This window comes from Danio rerio, chromosome 6 (genome assembly GCF_052040795.2).
Source record: "Danio rerio strain M-AB ecotype USA chromosome 6, GRCz13ab, whole genome shotgun sequence".
Taxonomy (NCBI): domain Eukaryota; kingdom Metazoa; phylum Chordata; class Actinopteri; order Cypriniformes; family Danionidae; genus Danio; species Danio rerio.
This window is the reverse complement of record NC_141026.1, coordinates 49,535,687-49,553,960: the sequence shown is the minus strand read 5'-3', so window position 1 is coordinate 49,553,960 and position 18,274 is coordinate 49,535,687. Positions and strand designations below refer to the sequence as shown.

Here is an 18,274-nt window from a genome sequence, read left to right as displayed (position 1 = left end):
ATAATACTAACACCCCCAAATCATTCATTTTCATTTCAGGGGGACATTAAAATGTATTCAAATGTTCACTCTTAGATATTGCTTAATACTAATAGCAGGTTTGACAAACCCTGGTGAACATGGGGAGAACATGCAAACTCCACACAGAAATGCTAACTGACCCATCCGGGGCTCGAACCAGTGACCTTCTTGCTGTGAGGCAACTGCGCTACCACCTGTGCCACTGTGTCACCAACTATATATACGTTTTTTTATAAATACAGTATATAAAATATTTAAGCATTCAGAATGTAGCATCTGGTTTTTATGCCAATAAGAAGCAATGTTTTTTTTATTGCATTATCAGTGCACTTTATTTTTTCATAAAGGGCCCTATCAATGTGGCGCAAGGCGCGGTGCAATAGTCTTTTGCTACTTTCAGCTCTGCGCAAGGGTCATTTTGAGTTGTAGCGCCACACTGTTTAAATAGCAAATGCATTTGCGCTCAAATGTGCGCCAATAGGCGTTCTGGTCAAAACAAGCAGGCGTGTTTTGGCGTGTTGCTATTTTGAGAAACTGTAAATAGTCTGTTCTTTAGACCAGAACAAAGTCGATCTATTGTCTGGTGCAAAGTGCGCCTGGCTTACACACTACACATGTAGAGCAATACGCAAATATCTTTTCATGTGAAAAAGATAATATATTAAGGATATATATATATATATATATATATATATATATATATATATATATATATATATATATATATATATATATAATAAGGATATATATAGGATATAAATATAAATGATTAAAATTTTACAAAACATTAATTTCTAGCCTACATGAATTTAAAAACCACTGCCTTACTTTCTTCATCTCGGGAGGCTTTTTCAGTTCATTCAATTTGCTTTTGTGTAATGTTATTATTATTAGCAGTATTATTTATTATATCCATAAGAGCAGCTGGCTCTTAAAGGTAATGGGAGATGAGACTCTGATAGGTTTATTCTCGAAACACACCTATAACTCATTAAGAAAAAAACTCAACTCTTTTAGACCATGCGCCACGGTGCAAAGCGGATTATCCCTGTCAGGGTCGGTGAGGGGAAATGGGGAAAAAGGAGCGAGGACTCAAGTGCAGAATAAATGGGAATTTATTAAATAATAAAAATAAAATAAAATGCAAAATAAACTACCCCGAGGGGGAAAACATTAACAAAACAAATACATACAAACAGGACTGGGCAGGCTGGCAACGATGATAACTGGAAACATGACAAGACAAGGGTTTAAACAACAACATGTGATGACGAACTGGCACAGGACAGCAAAAGTGAGGGGTATATAAACTGTAGAAAATTAACACACAAACAGGTGAACACAATTAACTAATAATGGGTTAACAAGGAGGGTGGGATAAGACAATAGACGGGAGAGCGCATGACACAGAGAGACACACAAGCCATGCGCTCACTTAACAGGACAAGAACATGCAGCCAATGAGAGAACTCATTAACCGCATGTTCATGACAACAAACACTGAAACACACGACAAAAGCACGTGACCACAATGTAAACACCAAGCCACGTGCTTTGACAAGAGACGCAAGACATGAGCACACGATAGATAAACACCTTACCGTGCGCTCACACATAAGCAACGCGCATGCTTCATCTCAGCGCCAACCAAAACTGAAACCAACTAGACGGAGGCGCCGAGAATAAAGCAGCGCGCTGCTGACAGAACAAACACAAACACTAGTACAAGAGCGCGCGCGTCTGAGGGACGCAGAGCGTGCGCGGCCACATCAAGTGGCAGCGCGCACACTCTGCGTACACCCACGACGGCGCGCGCACACAGACACAGAAACAGGACCAGACATGGAGGAGTAGTGTCAGAGCTCTGCCACCAAAACAAGAATTTACAAGACCAAAGTGGCAGAACCCTGACACTAGCCCCCCCCCAAAAGGGACGCCACCTGGCGTCCCTAAAGGGAACATCTAACAAGGTACAAGACACACTACAAGACAACAAAACAGGCAACATCAACAGACACAAGACAGGGAGGTGAACAGGCAAGACGACATGAAGGGGGGGAGGGAGGGAAGCCAAGCCAGACCCAAAACGACAAACAAGGGAGGGATGGGAGGGCAAGACAAGGGAGGATCAGTCCAGGGTGGGACCGGAGGAACTGTCCAGGGTGGGTCCAGCGGGTCGAGAGCCCTAGCAGGGAACCAGGGTGGAGCCGGAGGGTCCGTCCAGGGTGGAGGAAAGGAACACCAGGGAGGGGCAGGAGGGACGACCCAGGGAGTGTCTATGAGGGGAAACAAGACCAGAGGTCTGAGGGGGGCCGGCAGGGCAAGGAGCCGGGCTGGGGCCAGCAGGGCTAGACGTCTGGGTGGTGCCGGCAGGGAAAGACGTCTGGGTGGTGCCGGCAGGGAAAGACGTCTGGGTGGTGCCGGCAGGGCAAGGAGCCGGGCTGGGGCCGGCTGGGCAAGACGTCTGGGTGGTGCCGGCAGGGCAAGGAGCCGGGCTGGGGCCGGCAGGGCTAAACGTCTGGTAGGTGCCGGCAGGGCAAGGAGCCGGGCTGGGGCCGGCAGGGCTAAACGTCTGGTAGGTGCCGGCAGGGCAAGGAGCTGGGCTGGGGCCGGCAGGGCTAGACGTCTGGGTGGTGCCGGCAGGGAAAGACGTCTGGGTGGTGCCGGCAGGGAAAGACGTCTGGGTGGTGCCGGCAGGGCAAGGAGCCGGGCTGGGGCCGGCAGGGAAAGACGTCTGGGTGGTGCCGGCAGGGCAAGGAGCCGGGCTGGGGCCGGCAGGGAAAGACGTCTGGGTGGTGCCGGCAGGGCAAGGAGCCGGGCTGGGGCCGGCAGGGAAAGACGTCTGGGTGGTGCCGGCAGGGCAAGGAGCCGGGCTGGGGCCGGCAGGGAAAGACGTCTGGGTGGTGCCGGCAGGGCAAGGAGCCGGACTGGGACCGGCACTGAGCGGCGCTCAGGGGCTGGAGCCGACACTGGAGGGCGCTCAGGGGCTGGAGCCGACACTGGAGGGCGCTCAGGGGCTGGAGCCGACACTGGAGGGCGCTCAGGGGCTGGAGCCGACACTGGAGGGCGCTCAGGGGCTGGAGCCGACACTGGAGGGCGCTCAGGGGCTGGAGCCGACACTGGAGGGCGCTCAGGGGCTGGAGCCGACACTGGAGGGCGCTCAGGGGCTGGAGCCGACACTGGAGGGCGCTCAGGGGCTGGAGCCGACACTGGAGGGCGCTCAGGGGCTGGAGCCGACACTGGAGGGCGCTCAGGGGCTGGAGCCGACACTGGAGGGCGCTCAGGGGCTGGAGCAACCCTCGCAGAAGAGGCCTTTCTCTTCCGCCTCCGCTTTTGGGTGCGGGTTAACCCTTGGGGGGAGGACATGGACTGGGAGATGGTGCTGGTGGTGGTGGTGGTGGTGAGAGGGGTCCATTCCCCCTCCAGGATCTCCCTCTCCATCCTCAGACAGGAATAGTCCACCACCTCCCAATACGTCCATGTCCCGATATCACCCAGCTCCTCCCAATCGAATGGCTCATCCAATCCAGCCAGAAAGATGTGGATGAGGGTGGTCTCACTGAACCCAAGCCCCCGGACTGCCTCGAGAAGATCCTCGGCGTAGATGCCAAAGGCGCGATGGTTCTGCCTGTGAGACAGTCCTCTGGCTGGGGGTTGGTCGATGGGTCCTTCATGCTGGGAGCAAGCTGGGCGCAGAAATAGTCCCATTTCCGCTGAGTCCTCTAATTTGGCCAGTTCGTACTGTCAGGGTCGGTGAGGGGAAATGGGGAAAAAGGAGCGAGGACTCAAGTGCAGAATAAATGGGAATTTATTAAATAATAAAAATAAAATAAAATGCAAAATAAACTACCCCGAGGGGGAAAACATTAACAAAACAAATACATACAAACAGGACTGGGCAGGCTGGCAACGATGATAACTGGAAACATGACAAGACAAGGGTTTAAACAACAACATGTGATGACGAACTGGCACAGGACAGCAAAAGTGAGGGGTATATAAACTGTAGAAAATTAACACACAAACAGGTGAACACAATTAACTAATAATGGGTTAACAAGGAGGGTGGGATAAGACAATAGACGGGAGAGCGCATGACACAGAGAGACACACAAGCCATGCGCTCACTTAACAGGACAAGAACATGCAGCCAATGAGAGAACTCATTAACCGCATGTTCATGACAACAAACACTGAAACACACGACAAAAGCACGTGACCACAATGTAAACACCAAGCCACGTGCTTTGACAAGAGACGCAAGACATGAGCACACGATAGATAAACACCTTACCGTGCGCTCACACATAAGCAACGCGCATGCTTCATCTCAGCGCCAACCAAAACTGAAACCAACTAGACGGAGGCGCCGAGAATAAAGCAGCGCGCTGCTGACAGAACAAACACAAACACTAGTACAAGAGCGCGCGCGTCTGAGGGACGCAGAGCGTGCGCGGCCACATCAAGTGGCAGCGCGCACACTCTGCGTACACCCACGACGGCGCGCGCACACAGACACAGAAACAGGACCAGACATGGAGGAGTAGTGTCAGAGCTCTGCCACCAAAACAAGAATTTACAAGACCAAAGTGGCAGAACCCTGACAATCCCGTCCTTAAATTAGCAAAAATGCATTCTGACATGCCCTGAAAGCGTTTGCGCCCTGCGTTTTGTGCTCTGCGCATGGACCGTCAAAATAGAGCCCTAAATCTTTGGTCCAATCAAATGCTCTCTATTATCTGAAATGCCCCACCCCCTATAAGATGATTATACATTTACATGTGAACAAGTGTTCAGACCAAGTGTTCGTCTAAATATTAAGTAGTTTATTCATTTATGCATGCATGTATGGCTAGGGAAATTCTCAGAGTTTTATGTATATCTAACAAATTATCATTTCCTTTTATTCATGTATTTCTAATCAAATTACTTTTGATCTTTCAGATAATTCAGTTTGGATAAAAGTTGGATCAGTGTTGGGTAAGTTACTTCAAAAAAGTAATCATTAATTACACCAATCAAATTGTGTTTTAATTACTTTTATAATTACTTTGTCTGAAAAGCAACTTAACTACTAAATACATAATTTAATTACTCGACTCAAAAAGGGGCAGGCATCAGCAAGCAGAACATTTGCATTTAAAGAGAGACACGCAGCAACTGTATGGGGGGGGGGGGGTTCCAACATGCTATAATAAAATCAATTCACAAGGTATTTCATGCTAAAACCTCATGAGACATATTCTTAGGATACTCGTGCTGTATGACTTAACACTAATATGACATAATATACATTTATTTAATATTTCAAAGCATACAATGTCAGATCTTTTACACAAATTAACTAAATAAAAGTACAATATATTTTATTAACATTTATGATCATTTAATAAAGTGTTTTAAATATATATATATATATATATATATATATATATATATATATATATATATATATATATATATATATATACAAATTTCCTTTGTTTTTTTTACAGCAACATTGGCCATTGTGTGCATTTTATGTGGTTTGCTGCATTATAACTATAAACATAAAGGGTGAGTATATATTTCAGCCTGATTGCTTTAATGTCATTCTAGCTAGTTCTGATTTCAGCATGGCAGTCGGTTACTCCACTTCATCTGCATGCAGCCGTAGACATGCATTCATTCACACGTTATTTTGATGCTTTCTCGTGTCGTCTCTTGCATGAATCCCATCTTTTCATATGCTGAATATTTTCACTGTCATTCAGAAAGCTTGATGATTTGTGGCTGCAGATCATTTTTAATGAGTTGGTTTCAGTGACAGGCATGCTTGTTTGGCAGATCTGAATTTTGACTCTCAGTGAAGTCAGAAAGTAATTTCAGTTAAATTAATTAAAGAGACAATCCACTCTAAACTTAACATTTACTTATAATTTCCTCCTCAAGTGCTTTGAGAACTTTTTTTTGTCCTGTTAAACGCAAAACAAGCTACTTTGAAACTTGTAGTCATTGGAGTCCATACACTGTTAATGATTTTTGTAAATTATACAGTATATAACTGTAATATGAACTGTATTTTACTGTAGGACATGTATGCAGTATGTTACTGTATTTTAAAGTTGCATTGTGAAAATTACTGTATATTTTACAACAAAGACATACATACAATTCTGGTAATACATATAGGATACAGAAGGAGTGCTTAACCCTGTTCCTGGAGATCTACCTTCCTACAAAGTTCAGCTCCAACCCTGATCAAACAAACCTAAAGCAATAAAATAGGACCTGAACAGCATATGATAAATACAGACAGGTGTGTTTGATATGCGTTGCAACTGAAATCTGCATTAAGGTAGATCTCCATGAACAGGGTTGAGCTCCCCTGGTATACAGTTAGATAAGTGGTGCTGTAAATGTAAATAGAGTATTTTTGCTGTGATTGATTTACAGTCAGTCACTGGTGAACTGCTGCCAGTAAGTTACTGTAGATATTACAGGAAATTGTTAACAGTGTATTAGGCAAAACTTACTGTGGAAGTCAATGGCTAGTGAGTATTTTTCAGCATATCTTTTTTTGTGTTTAATGGAAGAAATTCTAATAGGTTTCAAAATAAGTGAAGTGTCAGTAAATAGTGACCGAATTTTCACTTTTGGGTAAACTGTCTCTTTAATACTTGCCAAAAGCTCAACATGGTTACTAATTAATGGCAATCAGGTTAACCCCTTTAATATATACATAGTCTATATACATTTATTTACTCCTTTGAATCACAATATGGGAATCTTGATCTCTGCCCCGACAACTTTTGATGTTAAAAATTCAATTCTATAGTTTAACAAAGTGGATTTGACTGACATTTTACATCTTGTGTATAAAATAATATATATAGTTCAAGTAAGAATTATTAGCCCCCCTGTATATTTCCCCCCAATTTCTGTTTAACAGAAATAAAAAAAAAATTCCAACACATTTCTAAACTTAATAGTTTTAATAACTCATTTCTTATAACTGATTTATTTATTTCTATCTTTGCCATGATGACAGTAAATAATATTTAACTAGATTTTTTAAGATAATAGTATTTAGCTTAAAGTGCAATTTAAAGGCTTGTTAATTAGGTTAATTACGTAATTTAGGGTAACTAGGCAAATCATTGTATAAAAGTAGTTTGTTCTGTAACTAACTCTTAAGGAGGCTAATTCTAATGTGAAGTAGATGTTGGCAAGAGAGGTGCGGATCCAAATGCAGGTTTATTTATGCAGAGAAGGTCAGGCATGCAATGGTCAACACAGGGACAAAAACATGTATGCAGGCAAATCCAGAGTTGTAGTCAGTACAGGCAGGCAGGCAGCAGGAAATGTAAACAAACAAACTAGGCGAGGGTCAAAAACACAGCAAGAAAAAAACGCAATGTTCACAAAACTATTCAACAAGACTCAGCAACAATATGTGTGTTTGTGCTGTTTTTATAGTTCTTGTAGTCATTCTTTCCTCCAGTCTAATCACTGGAGACTTGGAGCAGGTGTGTGTTGCATGACAGGACTTGTAGTTCATATGAGACAGGATTGTAGTCCATGTAAATGTGAATTTTCTCCAGCGATCTAGAGAAGTTAGATCACTGGTGATCGTGACACTAATTATATTAACCTTAGAATTTTTTTTTTATTATTATTATTATCATTAAAAACTGCTTTCATTCTAGAAATAAAATAAGACTTTTTTTCCCAGAAAATAAAAATATTATCAGACATACTGTGGAAAATGTCTGTTAAACATGATTTGGGAAATATTTGAAAAAGAAATTCACAGGATGGCTAATAATTTTGACTTCAACAATATACAGTTGAAGTCAAAATTATAAGTCTTTCATTTCATTTTTTTCTTTTTAAATATTTCCCAAATTATGTTTAACAGATCAAGTACATTTTCACAACATTTTCTATAATATTTTTTCTTCTAAAAAAGGTCATTTGATTCATTTCGGCTAGAATAAAAGTTTTTAGGTCACTATTATTAGCCCCTTTTAAGCTATATTTTTTCTCAATAGTCAGAACAAACCATCATTATACAACAACTTGCCTAATTACCCTAACCTGCCAAGTTAACCTGATTAACCTAGTTAAGCCTTTGAATGTCACTTTATGCTTAATATCTTGAAAAAATATCTAGTAAAATTTTATGTTCTGTCATCATAGCAAAGATAAAAGTAAATCAGTTATTAGAGATGAGTTAATAAAACTATTATGTTTAGTAATAAAAATCTGCTCTCCGTAAACAAAAATTGGGTTTTCTCCGGGTGCTCTGGTTTCCCCCACAAGTTCAAGGACATGCGGTATAGGTAAATTTTGTGAGCTAAAAGCTGTCCATAGCGTATGTGTGAATAAGACTGTATGGGTGTTTCCCAGTGATGGGTTGCAGCTGGAAGGGCATCCGCTGTGTAAAACATGTGCTGGATAAGTTTGCAGTTCATTCTGCTGTGGCGACCTCAGATTAATAAAGGGACTAAGCCGAAAAGAAAATGAATGAATGAAAAATACAATATAGGCGTCACGGTGGCACAGTGGGTAGCAAGTAGGTTCGAGTCCCGGCTGGACCAGTTGACATTTCTGTGTGGAGTTTGCATGCTCTGTTTGTGTGGATTTCCTCCGGGTGCTCCAGTTTCCCCACACAGTCCAAACACATGTGCTGTAGGTAAATTGGGTAAACAAAATTGGCCATAGTGTATGAATGTGTGTGAATGTGAGAGTGTATGGGTGTTTCCCAACACTGGGTTGCAGCTAGAAGGGCATCTGCTCCATAAAAAAACATATGCCGGAATAGTTGGTGGTTCATTCCACTGTGAAAACCCCTGTGAAATTAAGGAATAAGCTGAAGGAAAATTAATAAATGAATGAATAATGTATATTTTGAATAAATGTGTTATCAGACGTTTACAGAATAAAGCAAATATTTGCATTTTACTAAAACTTAATAAATCCAGTTAATCCAAAGAAAATGGTAAGCAAATAAGGTGTGCTGTGAGAAAGAAAAGCTTGGTTTGGTGCTTGTAATACAAAATCACAAGAATAACTCTGCAGAGTTAATGTCTGACCAGATACTAATTATAAACAGCATGCAGAATGAATGGCTAATTTAATATTAACCCCCTAAAAATGAACATGTCCAATAAATAATGTATAATAATGACTTTATCTCCTCATTTGATAATGCTGCATAGTTCATACAATACTGGCGAAGATCAGAGGACAAAAGACGGGTTATTGCTATATCAGACTTTATAAAGCCAAGGTATCTACCCATGCTAAATCCTCAATATGAACTTTTGCTTGTATCATCAAATGCACTCATTAGTTCTGGTGTTAGTTGCAAAGTAGTCGGTAACAGTTTTAAAACAATGGACTATTAGTTAATGTATTTACTAACATTTACAAGCTATTAGTATTACATTTATTACAGTGTTTATTTATCTTTGCTCACCTTAGTTAATGTCATTTGAATTGAATAATATTAGCTAAATCGCTGTGCATTAACTAATGTGAACAAGCCAATGCAATCTCAAGGCAATTCGTAACTTTTTGATTTAGTGGCTAATTAATATGAATTTGACCAATCTAATTAGTACAATTTAGTATGATTTGCTCATCACCCAATAACGGTTGAGTTTATGGTGGGATTGGGTGCCACACCTCCTTTTTAAAATCGTACATTTTAGCCACGTACAAATTAGCCACTAAACTGACAAAACGTAAAAAAAAAAAAAAAAATCCTTGTGAGATCAGGCTGGAACAAGCACAACTTTAAATGGTAATAATGCATTAGTAAATATTGAACTATGATTAATGAATGCTTTACAAGATTATTGATATAAGTTAATGATAGTAATTACATTAACTAATGGACTATTATTCTAAAGTGTTACCAAACAGTCTCCATTAATTTATTATTCTCAATATGTTTTTGTGTCATCATTAATTTCCCTTAATGTGTTTTCTCTGGACTTTTATCACAGGCCAAACAATCGGACGGCTCCTTTGTTGTAGCTTCATTCCTCCAAGCGGACCCAAGTTTTACACATTGATTTATTTATTTATAATTGCTATGTATTTCTAGGCTTCAAATGACCAAATATAAAGATGATATTTTTGTATTGTAGCATTAAAGATTTTGTTTTTCTAATCTTTTAAAATGACCTGGGTGTGTTTTTCACCCCCACACAATGTGACTAAATCCTGACCTCAGAACTGTTTTTTTTTTTTTTTTTTTGGTCTCGTTACCAAGAATCCACCCAAAAGAATTTAGTTTCCACTCATGTTTTGGTTTTTAGGAAAGTTTTAGTGGGATGTTGACAGCGTGTCTCAGGTCAGGTCAGATTTTCTGTGATCATTGGTGAAATGGAATCTGATTCTGGATGAGCAAACGTTGTTGAATTATTGCACAAGTGTTACTTTAACATCAGCAGACTTGAAAGGTTTCCAGGACAATAGCAGAGAGTATGTGTCTGCTATTCAAGCCAAGCACTTCATCAGCTGGAGAGTCATGGAGACAATGAGCTCGGAAAAATACACTGATGAAAGAAGCAGAAACTATTCCACTGTTGTTCTCAAAAAGATTTCAATGAAAGCGGAGAGATTCTTTCAAATAATACCATCTATAATAATAGTTTAGTTCTTGTTTTTCAGAAAGTGTTTATATTGACTTGTTTAAGTTGTTGAAGAGCAAAAGTTACTCCGGGACGTGTTGAAATCCGGGTGGGTGGTTGCCAGAATGCTGTTCTGCGGTTGCTAATGAATTCTGAGTGCTTTTCTGCTTTCCTTAGATTAGTTAAGAAGCAGCTTTACTTAACGTTCATAATGCATTTAGAGCCTGTGAATGTTTTTTACATTCCAGGTCCATTTGGTCCCAAACATTTTATGAAACAGTTATAAGTTCATATAAGTACTTATTGACCAAGCATCCACTTAAATTTAGGCTTAACAAATAAGATTTATGTATCACTGGCTGCTTATTCCGCTGAAGCGACCCATGAAAATAAGGAACTAAGCTGAATGAATGAACGAATGAATGAGTGAGTGAGTGAGTGAGTGAGTGAGTGAGTGAATGAATGAATGAGTGAGTGAGTGAGTGAGTGAGTGAGTGAGTGAGTGAATGAATAAGTTAGTGAGTTAATGAATGAATGAATGAACGAATTAATGAGTAATTGAATGAATGAATAAATAAATGAATGAATGAATGAATGAATGAATGAATGAATGAATGAATGAATGAATGAATGAATGAATGAATGAATGAATGAATGAATGAATTCTGACTGCATAAAACTTGTCAATCCATTTGGATTACATATTTTCAGCATAACTGAACTAATAAACTTTATGTGATTTTATATTTATTTGTAAAACATAAACGAAACAAATAGAACAAGGTTTATGTGATGATATGAATACATCCAATGTGTTTTAAATGCTTCTTATTGTTTAATTTATTATGGAGCTGCTTCAATTTTGAAGAATATTAGGTAAACCAATATCATAGAATTTAACTTATTGTATCTGGATTTTTCCACAGATAGATATACTTATATCAAATTCATATTTTTTAACTGATTAAATGTAATAATATTCGATTTTAACAGATTTACACTGATTCTAAGGAATCTGACAACATACTTAAAAAAATGGACAAATGAAATAAAATCAAAAGGTTATGAAAGTTAATGATTAAATTCATTGTAATTCATTTTTGAGTGTGGGCAACTCAACTGTGTACCAACTGCAGTACCTCAAACAACCCAGCAGGATTTACCCAAATAAATAACCAAATATTTTTAGTGTGTGTGTGTATACATATATAATTCTTATTTAAACCACACTGAAATCAATGGAATTTTGTACCATGTATAAAGCATCATTCGTTCATTCATTTTCCTTCAGCTCAGTCCCTTTATTCATCAGGGGTTGCCACAGCGGAATGAGCCACCAACAGTCCAGCATATGTTTTACACAGTGGAAGGCCTTTGAGCTGCAACACAAAACTGTGAAACAGCCATACACCCTCATCCACACACATGCCAATGTAGTTTATTCAATTCACCTTTAGTACATGTCATTGAGAAACCCACACCAACACAGGGAGAGCATTCAAATTCCAACTGAACTCGAACCAGCGACCTTCTTGTTGCGAGGTGACAGTGCTACCCACTGAGCCACCGTGCTACCAAATTTATTTCTACACTATAAACTTTTTTTTTTCTACACTATAATAAAGTTAGGTTGTTGTAACCCAACTTTTGTTACTTCAATTGATTTAAAATGACACTTTGTAACTCAAAGGCCGGGTTTGTCCGTATTCGACCTTGATTAGTTCCCTTTCTGTCAGTGGTGGGTCAGAAATGTTCTTTTTAGGAAACATCACTTGTAAGTAAATGTGTCTTGGTTTGAAATAGATAAGACAAAGACTTTTTTAGAATAAAAAAAAATATGCTTATTTCTTTCAGGCCTGTGAGTTTTTAAGGGATCAAAAGCTTTGTTTTCTTAAAATCCTCGTTAACATGAACTGAGTTTATGAATAAAACAAGAAACAATAAAGATATATTGTCAGCTCATGGTCAGAACTTTTGCATATTAGATGTATATTAAAGGGCATCATGGTGACGCAGTGGGTAGCATGATCAACTCACAGCAAGTAGGTTGCTGCTTCGAGCCCCGGCTGGGTCAATTGGCATTTCTGTGTGTAGTTTGCATGGTCTCCCTGTGTTCACGTGGGTTTCCACCGTGGTTCCAGTTTCCCCTACAAGTCCAAAGACATGTGGTACAGACGAATTGGGTAGGCTTAATTGCCTGTATTGGGTTTATGTGTGAATGAGTGTAAATGGATGTTTCCCAGTGGAAGAGCATCCGCTAAGTAAAACATATGCTGGATAAGTTGGTGGTTCATTCCGCTGTGGTGACCCCAGAATAATTAAGGGACTAAGCTGAAAAGAAAATGAATGAATGAATATTGATTTTTAAAAAAAAGCTGATACAAAAATATTGAGGAATTGATGATTTTTAGTATCTCAGTAACCTCTGATTGACTTAGACTTTATATATATATATATATATATATATATATATATATATATATATATATATATATATATATATATATATATATATATAAAACAAGCAGTGGTTTTGTTCCAGGATATTTGTGATGTCTGCACTACTGATAATCTAATAAACAATTCTAACATTGTACAGTGCACCCTGCATAGGATGGCAGAACAATACATCTTCACAGACTGCCCAAAATTTTCCTGTGGTGTCCCAGACAGCAGTGGTGATTTTCATTTACCGATCAATCCCACACAATAGCGCTATTCTCAGTGTCTAACCATCTCCTCTAGGAGAATGAACCCATTATCAGTGTTATTGCTTCTAAGTAACCCGGATCTTCTGTTAAACGCTTGAGTAAGCATCAGATCATTGCATGCTGCTGACCGAGGGCCCTTAACCACCAATCACAGTTAACCGAAATGAAGTATAACGCAGAGCATCTAAACATTAACTCTGGCCAAATCTAATTAAATGATCTCAAATCTTCCTGGAAAGTTTGCATGCAGCAGTCCTGCAGATGATTCATTGTTTTTTGGGTGTAGCCGTGGATTGTTAATAAAAGGACATTGAATGAGGTTGTACAGCCTATGATGTTGGATCAAACACAACCATAGCTCTGGCCAGACCAGTCTTGTAACTGTTTTATATGTTGGGTCAGTAACAAGACATTTAAGCGGAACCTGCTGTTTTTTTGACAAAGATGGTCTAAGAAAAGTGAGGGCGACAGTTAAGGGGTTAAATGTCTTGTTACTGACCCTATATATAAAACAATTAACCAGCTGAACGACATGAAATGCCATTAATCTACAGAGATTTCTCAGTATTTCTTTGTTGCAATCAGGATATCACCATAATTAACCCCCAACAAAGCAGAGCAAATCAAACACTACCAGTTTCAGTATAAATACAGCACCACAACATACAAAAGACAGAGACTGTCTTCTTTAAAATGTATTGGCATTGATTTAAGAAGAACATGCCGAAAAGTGAGGGCGACAGTTAAGGGGGTAAATCAATGGCAATACTTGGTGAAAAAAATTAAGATTGGTCTCATTTTAAAGAAGACTTATGTCAGATTGTAGCTGAAGTGAAGAAAAGTTAAATAAAGCAAAAGTAATGTGCCTTTGTTTAAGAAAATAAAGAAACAATAAATGTATATATTTTTATATTACCTGGTGTAGCTTAAAATTGGCATAAAATCAAAGATAATATTTAAACGAATATATTCCAAATTTAAAGTTGCTAAACCCTAGTTCACACTACAGGATTTTAAACATCAGCAGATCGCTGTGCTGTTCACACTACATGACTTGACTTTGTGTCTTTTGATCTCTGTGGTGTTCACACTACGCAACTCTCCATGAACGATCCACAAGAGGGGGGTCACACACTACATGATCTGACAACATCTCATTCCCCATCAGCTCATTCAAGCTACCAAACCACAGCCAATGAAAATTTGAGGGAGGAGTCGTCAGAAAAAAGCTGAACACTATTGGCTGCTTGTGTGCTGATTACATCACTGACAGCGTTTCAAGCTTTGGAGAAAGCATTTAAAAACATTGTCAAATCAGCTGATTTATGAGCGGATTAATCACTTATCTGCAAGGTTCCAGTGGATAGATACACAGAGTTTTTAATTTTTGTAATTTTATAACTCTTTGAAATAAAACTAACATATTTATAACACCCTGCCGTTTTCTAACTATCAGTGTATTTCTTTCTGACATTGTTATTTTTTTATTACAAAACAGTAAAGAACTGAGCATTTCTGCCTTAAATTACCATATTGGTCAACATGACTGCATGCATGTCTGATACTTTTCGCTGTGACTTTAAATATGTGTGCATTTTCTTGCCTGGCAACTTCCTGCTAACATAAACAAAACTTTCTGATGGCAAAAACATCAATTTACTTTGGATATCTTTAAAAACAGCATATTCTGTGCTGTTAAATAGCTCCTGTTTCAAAGTGAAAATGAAAGCTAAGCCTTTAAGTGTTTTAGTATCTTAACTACATATTTATAAGCTGTATTACCAAAAAAATATTATATTCTTAGGGTAATGGTGTCATTAAATATGATGCCAGACATTCAAAGCTTAATTTTAATATCTCAATAATAGCTTTGAATGTCAATATGTTGTGCTATATGGCATTTTATATGAGAACGGTCAGAATGAGCAGTATGGTAATTCTAATAGTTACAGAATTCTAGTTCCACTGTTAATATAGCCTACTCTCATGTCTGTGCTAACGCAGAATGAAGCGAGTGCACTGATGCCTATTCTGACCAATCACAGATGTTTCTGCTGAGCTCCTGAACACACAGGCATTCAGCTCATGCTGATATGCTCTCTCATTGGCTGCAGCTCGTCACTACATCTGACCACACGTGGGGTTGAGTCGGCCGACTGCTCCGGAATATTTAGCATGCTGAATGTTGGATTTCCGTCTGCGAGGTGTCGGCGACGCGTCAGCGAGCCTCGTTGATGTGTTGCTCAGTAGTTCACACATAAAGAGCGGCGAGCGCCGTGCACCCGCAGATTTCTTCCCGATCACAGCCCGATCTGTCGGCGAGCTCGTTAACTTCCAAATCGGGCTCAAATCAGGCTTAAAATCCTCTAGTGTGAACTAGGCATAAGGGCACATAGGTTACTCCTTTTTCCATATTTATTAGAAGTCTTTTGTGTCCCCAGAATGTGTCTGTAAAGTTTCAGCTCAAAACACCAATCAGAGTATTTATTATAGCTGTTTGAAGTGTCTGTATTATACCTGGGAAAAGGTTGTTATTTTGCACTGGGCCTTTAAGGCGAGTCATCTCCGCCCACCGTTCCCACGTACCTGTCAGCAACATGCCTCAATCGCCGCCCTCGGCTGCCTCAGGAAGCAGATTTCACGTAACGTTTGTGAGAAATACTACAGTAAGAACTTTACCAATCAGTATTTGATGCATTTTTTGTGGAGTTGCAACAATGAGTTCACTCACACACACACACACACACACACACACATAGCACAGACACACACACATAGCGTAGACACACACACACACACACACACATAGCGTAGACACACACACATAGCGTAGACACACACACACACACACACACACACACACACACACACATACACACACAGACATATAGCGCAGACACACACACATAGTGTAGACACACACATACATAGCACAGACACACACACATAGCGCAGAAACATACACGCACAGAGAGAGACAAAGAGCGACACACGCGGCTGTGCTGATGAAGTGAATCTGAAGTGAATCACTGTAATTCATTACACACATGTTCTGTTTTAAAACATGTTAAACTTGTAGAACTCACTCGTGATCACGTTTGATGATGATTGATGATCCTAGCAAACTGAGCAGACCTTTTATTCCCGGTTGCTTTGCGTTCGTCCTGTCTTGTTGATATGATTATATGCGTTACTACAGAGACATGTTAATGCGCGCAGCTGTCAATTAATATTGGTGGGCGGGGGGACCGCATCAAGTTGCGGTCGATCTGAAAACTGCTCCAATTGGTCCACCATTTTTATGTTGTTATATTTGAAAAAAAAAAAGGACTGGGTGTTTATTTCACCCCAATATGACAGTATATACACTATACTTACACACATGTATGTCCAAACTGATTTTTCACCATAGATGCCCTTTAATAATGAGTGTTATTTGCCAGCAATACCAAACGGGACCACCAGTTGACATTCAGTTACCATTGGTGACCATACAAGGGTGCCCCCTATGTTTTGAGGAATATGAATAATTTATTTCTTCTTACTTTTGAAAGTAGACAAAATTCTAGAGTACAATGGGAAGTTTGGTGATATTTGATCTGAATTTAGCCTTTAAAAAACACTTAAAACAGTTTTATATGTGGATTGCTGTAGCAAACTAATGTTTAATGATTGTGATGAATATACTTGTTGCAAAATAATTAATACTGTAACTGCTGCTCAGTATTATCTATTAAAAATCAATCACCAGATATGGAAAATAGAAATTTTAAATTTTTAATTAATATAAATGTTTGTCATGATTGCTTTATCTCTATCTTTAGACTATAACATTATGGTTTCAAATGTAATAGTGAATGGTAAATAATTCACTAAAATATACATTTGCTATTTACTCACCCTCAAGTGGTAGCCTTTACAAGTTTTTTTGTTTTCCATTAAAAAACAAACAAACAAAAAAAGATATTTTTAATGACTGCTTTGAGCAATATGAACCATATTTTTTTGTACTTTTGACAATATTTGTGAAGTAGACATGCAATTCTGAAGTAGTACGGGGAGTTTGGTGGTATTTGATTTGAATTTAACCTCTAAAACCAACTACAACTGTGTTTTTTACTTGTGGATTGCTGTAGCAAAGTAATGTTTCTGATAAATATATATATTTTAAATTCATAAATAACTGCTGTCCAGTAAAATCTATCAAAACACAATCACAAAATATCTAATTTGTATATTCAAATAATAGTTTGTCATTTTTAAATCATGCTTTGAAAACACACATTTTTTAGACTTCTGTCTGTGTGTTTTGACTGGTTACACTTTTACCGTTACATTGTTGTTTTCTGACTGTATATTTTAAGTGAAGAGCATTGAAGAAGAGCAATGAAGAGAGAATGATTTCTGGTATCTGTTAACATTGGGGGAAATATGGAAGTCAAAAAATAATGTGTTCAACAGAAGAAAGAAACTGTAATAATAAGTGAATAATAACTGACAGAATGTTCAATTTTGTGTGAACTGTTTCTAATTACAGTAGCTTACTGTTGCCAGATTTAATCAGCATATGTTGTTCAAGGTTTTACAAGATTTGTGAGTTTTTATGCTGCTGTTTTTATTTATTTATTTTTTTAAATACTGTTCCTACAATGAAATTGCAATGTAATAGATGGTTTCCTGGCAGATAGTATACACCACATCCTCTTTATTCATTCTTTTGACCCAAGGTTATCCTAAGGCAGAATGCAGAAGCTGTGTTTGTCATTGATGAATGAAGCACATTTCCTGGGGCTCAACCCTAAATTGAGCCAATGACCCTCATAATGTTGACAACCAAGTTTTAACACAGGATTTCTCTGGCTCTTCAAATGTCTTAAAGAGACAGTTCAGGAAATTAAAATTCTGTCTTTGTTTGAC

At 39.0% G+C, this 18,274-nt stretch overlaps 1 protein-coding gene and 1 long non-coding RNA gene across 25 annotated transcripts in view; both read left to right on the top strand.

Annotated features, from left to right (window-relative positions):
- The window catches only part of im:7151449, a 240,452-nt gene that overhangs the window by 14,260 nt on the left and 207,918 nt on the right, over positions 1–18,274 (top strand). For 13 of the 24 annotated variants that reach the window (XR_015494086.1, XR_015494084.1, XR_015494085.1 and 10 more), the window contains exons 9-10: positions 4,966–5,001; positions 5,517–5,577. Coding sequence is in view for 17 of the 24 variants with exons in the window: in XM_087257967.1 (XP_087114093.1) it covers positions 4,966–5,001; positions 5,517–5,577 (97 nt within the window). In the remaining 7 variants the exon portion in view is untranslated. Of the gene's footprint in view, positions 1–4,965; positions 5,002–5,516; positions 5,578–9,224; positions 9,296–10,016; positions 10,184–18,274 lie in introns of those variants that run through there. The other 11 variants (XR_015494087.1, XR_015494082.1, XM_087257978.1 and 8 more) reach the window with 3 other exon arrangements.
- On the top strand, positions 13,803–17,572 carry LOC147843632 (uncharacterized). Its single transcript, XR_015494134.1, has 3 exons — positions 13,803–14,342; positions 15,738–16,167; positions 16,241–17,572. It is a non-coding gene; the product is annotated as an uncharacterized LOC147843632 (long non-coding RNA).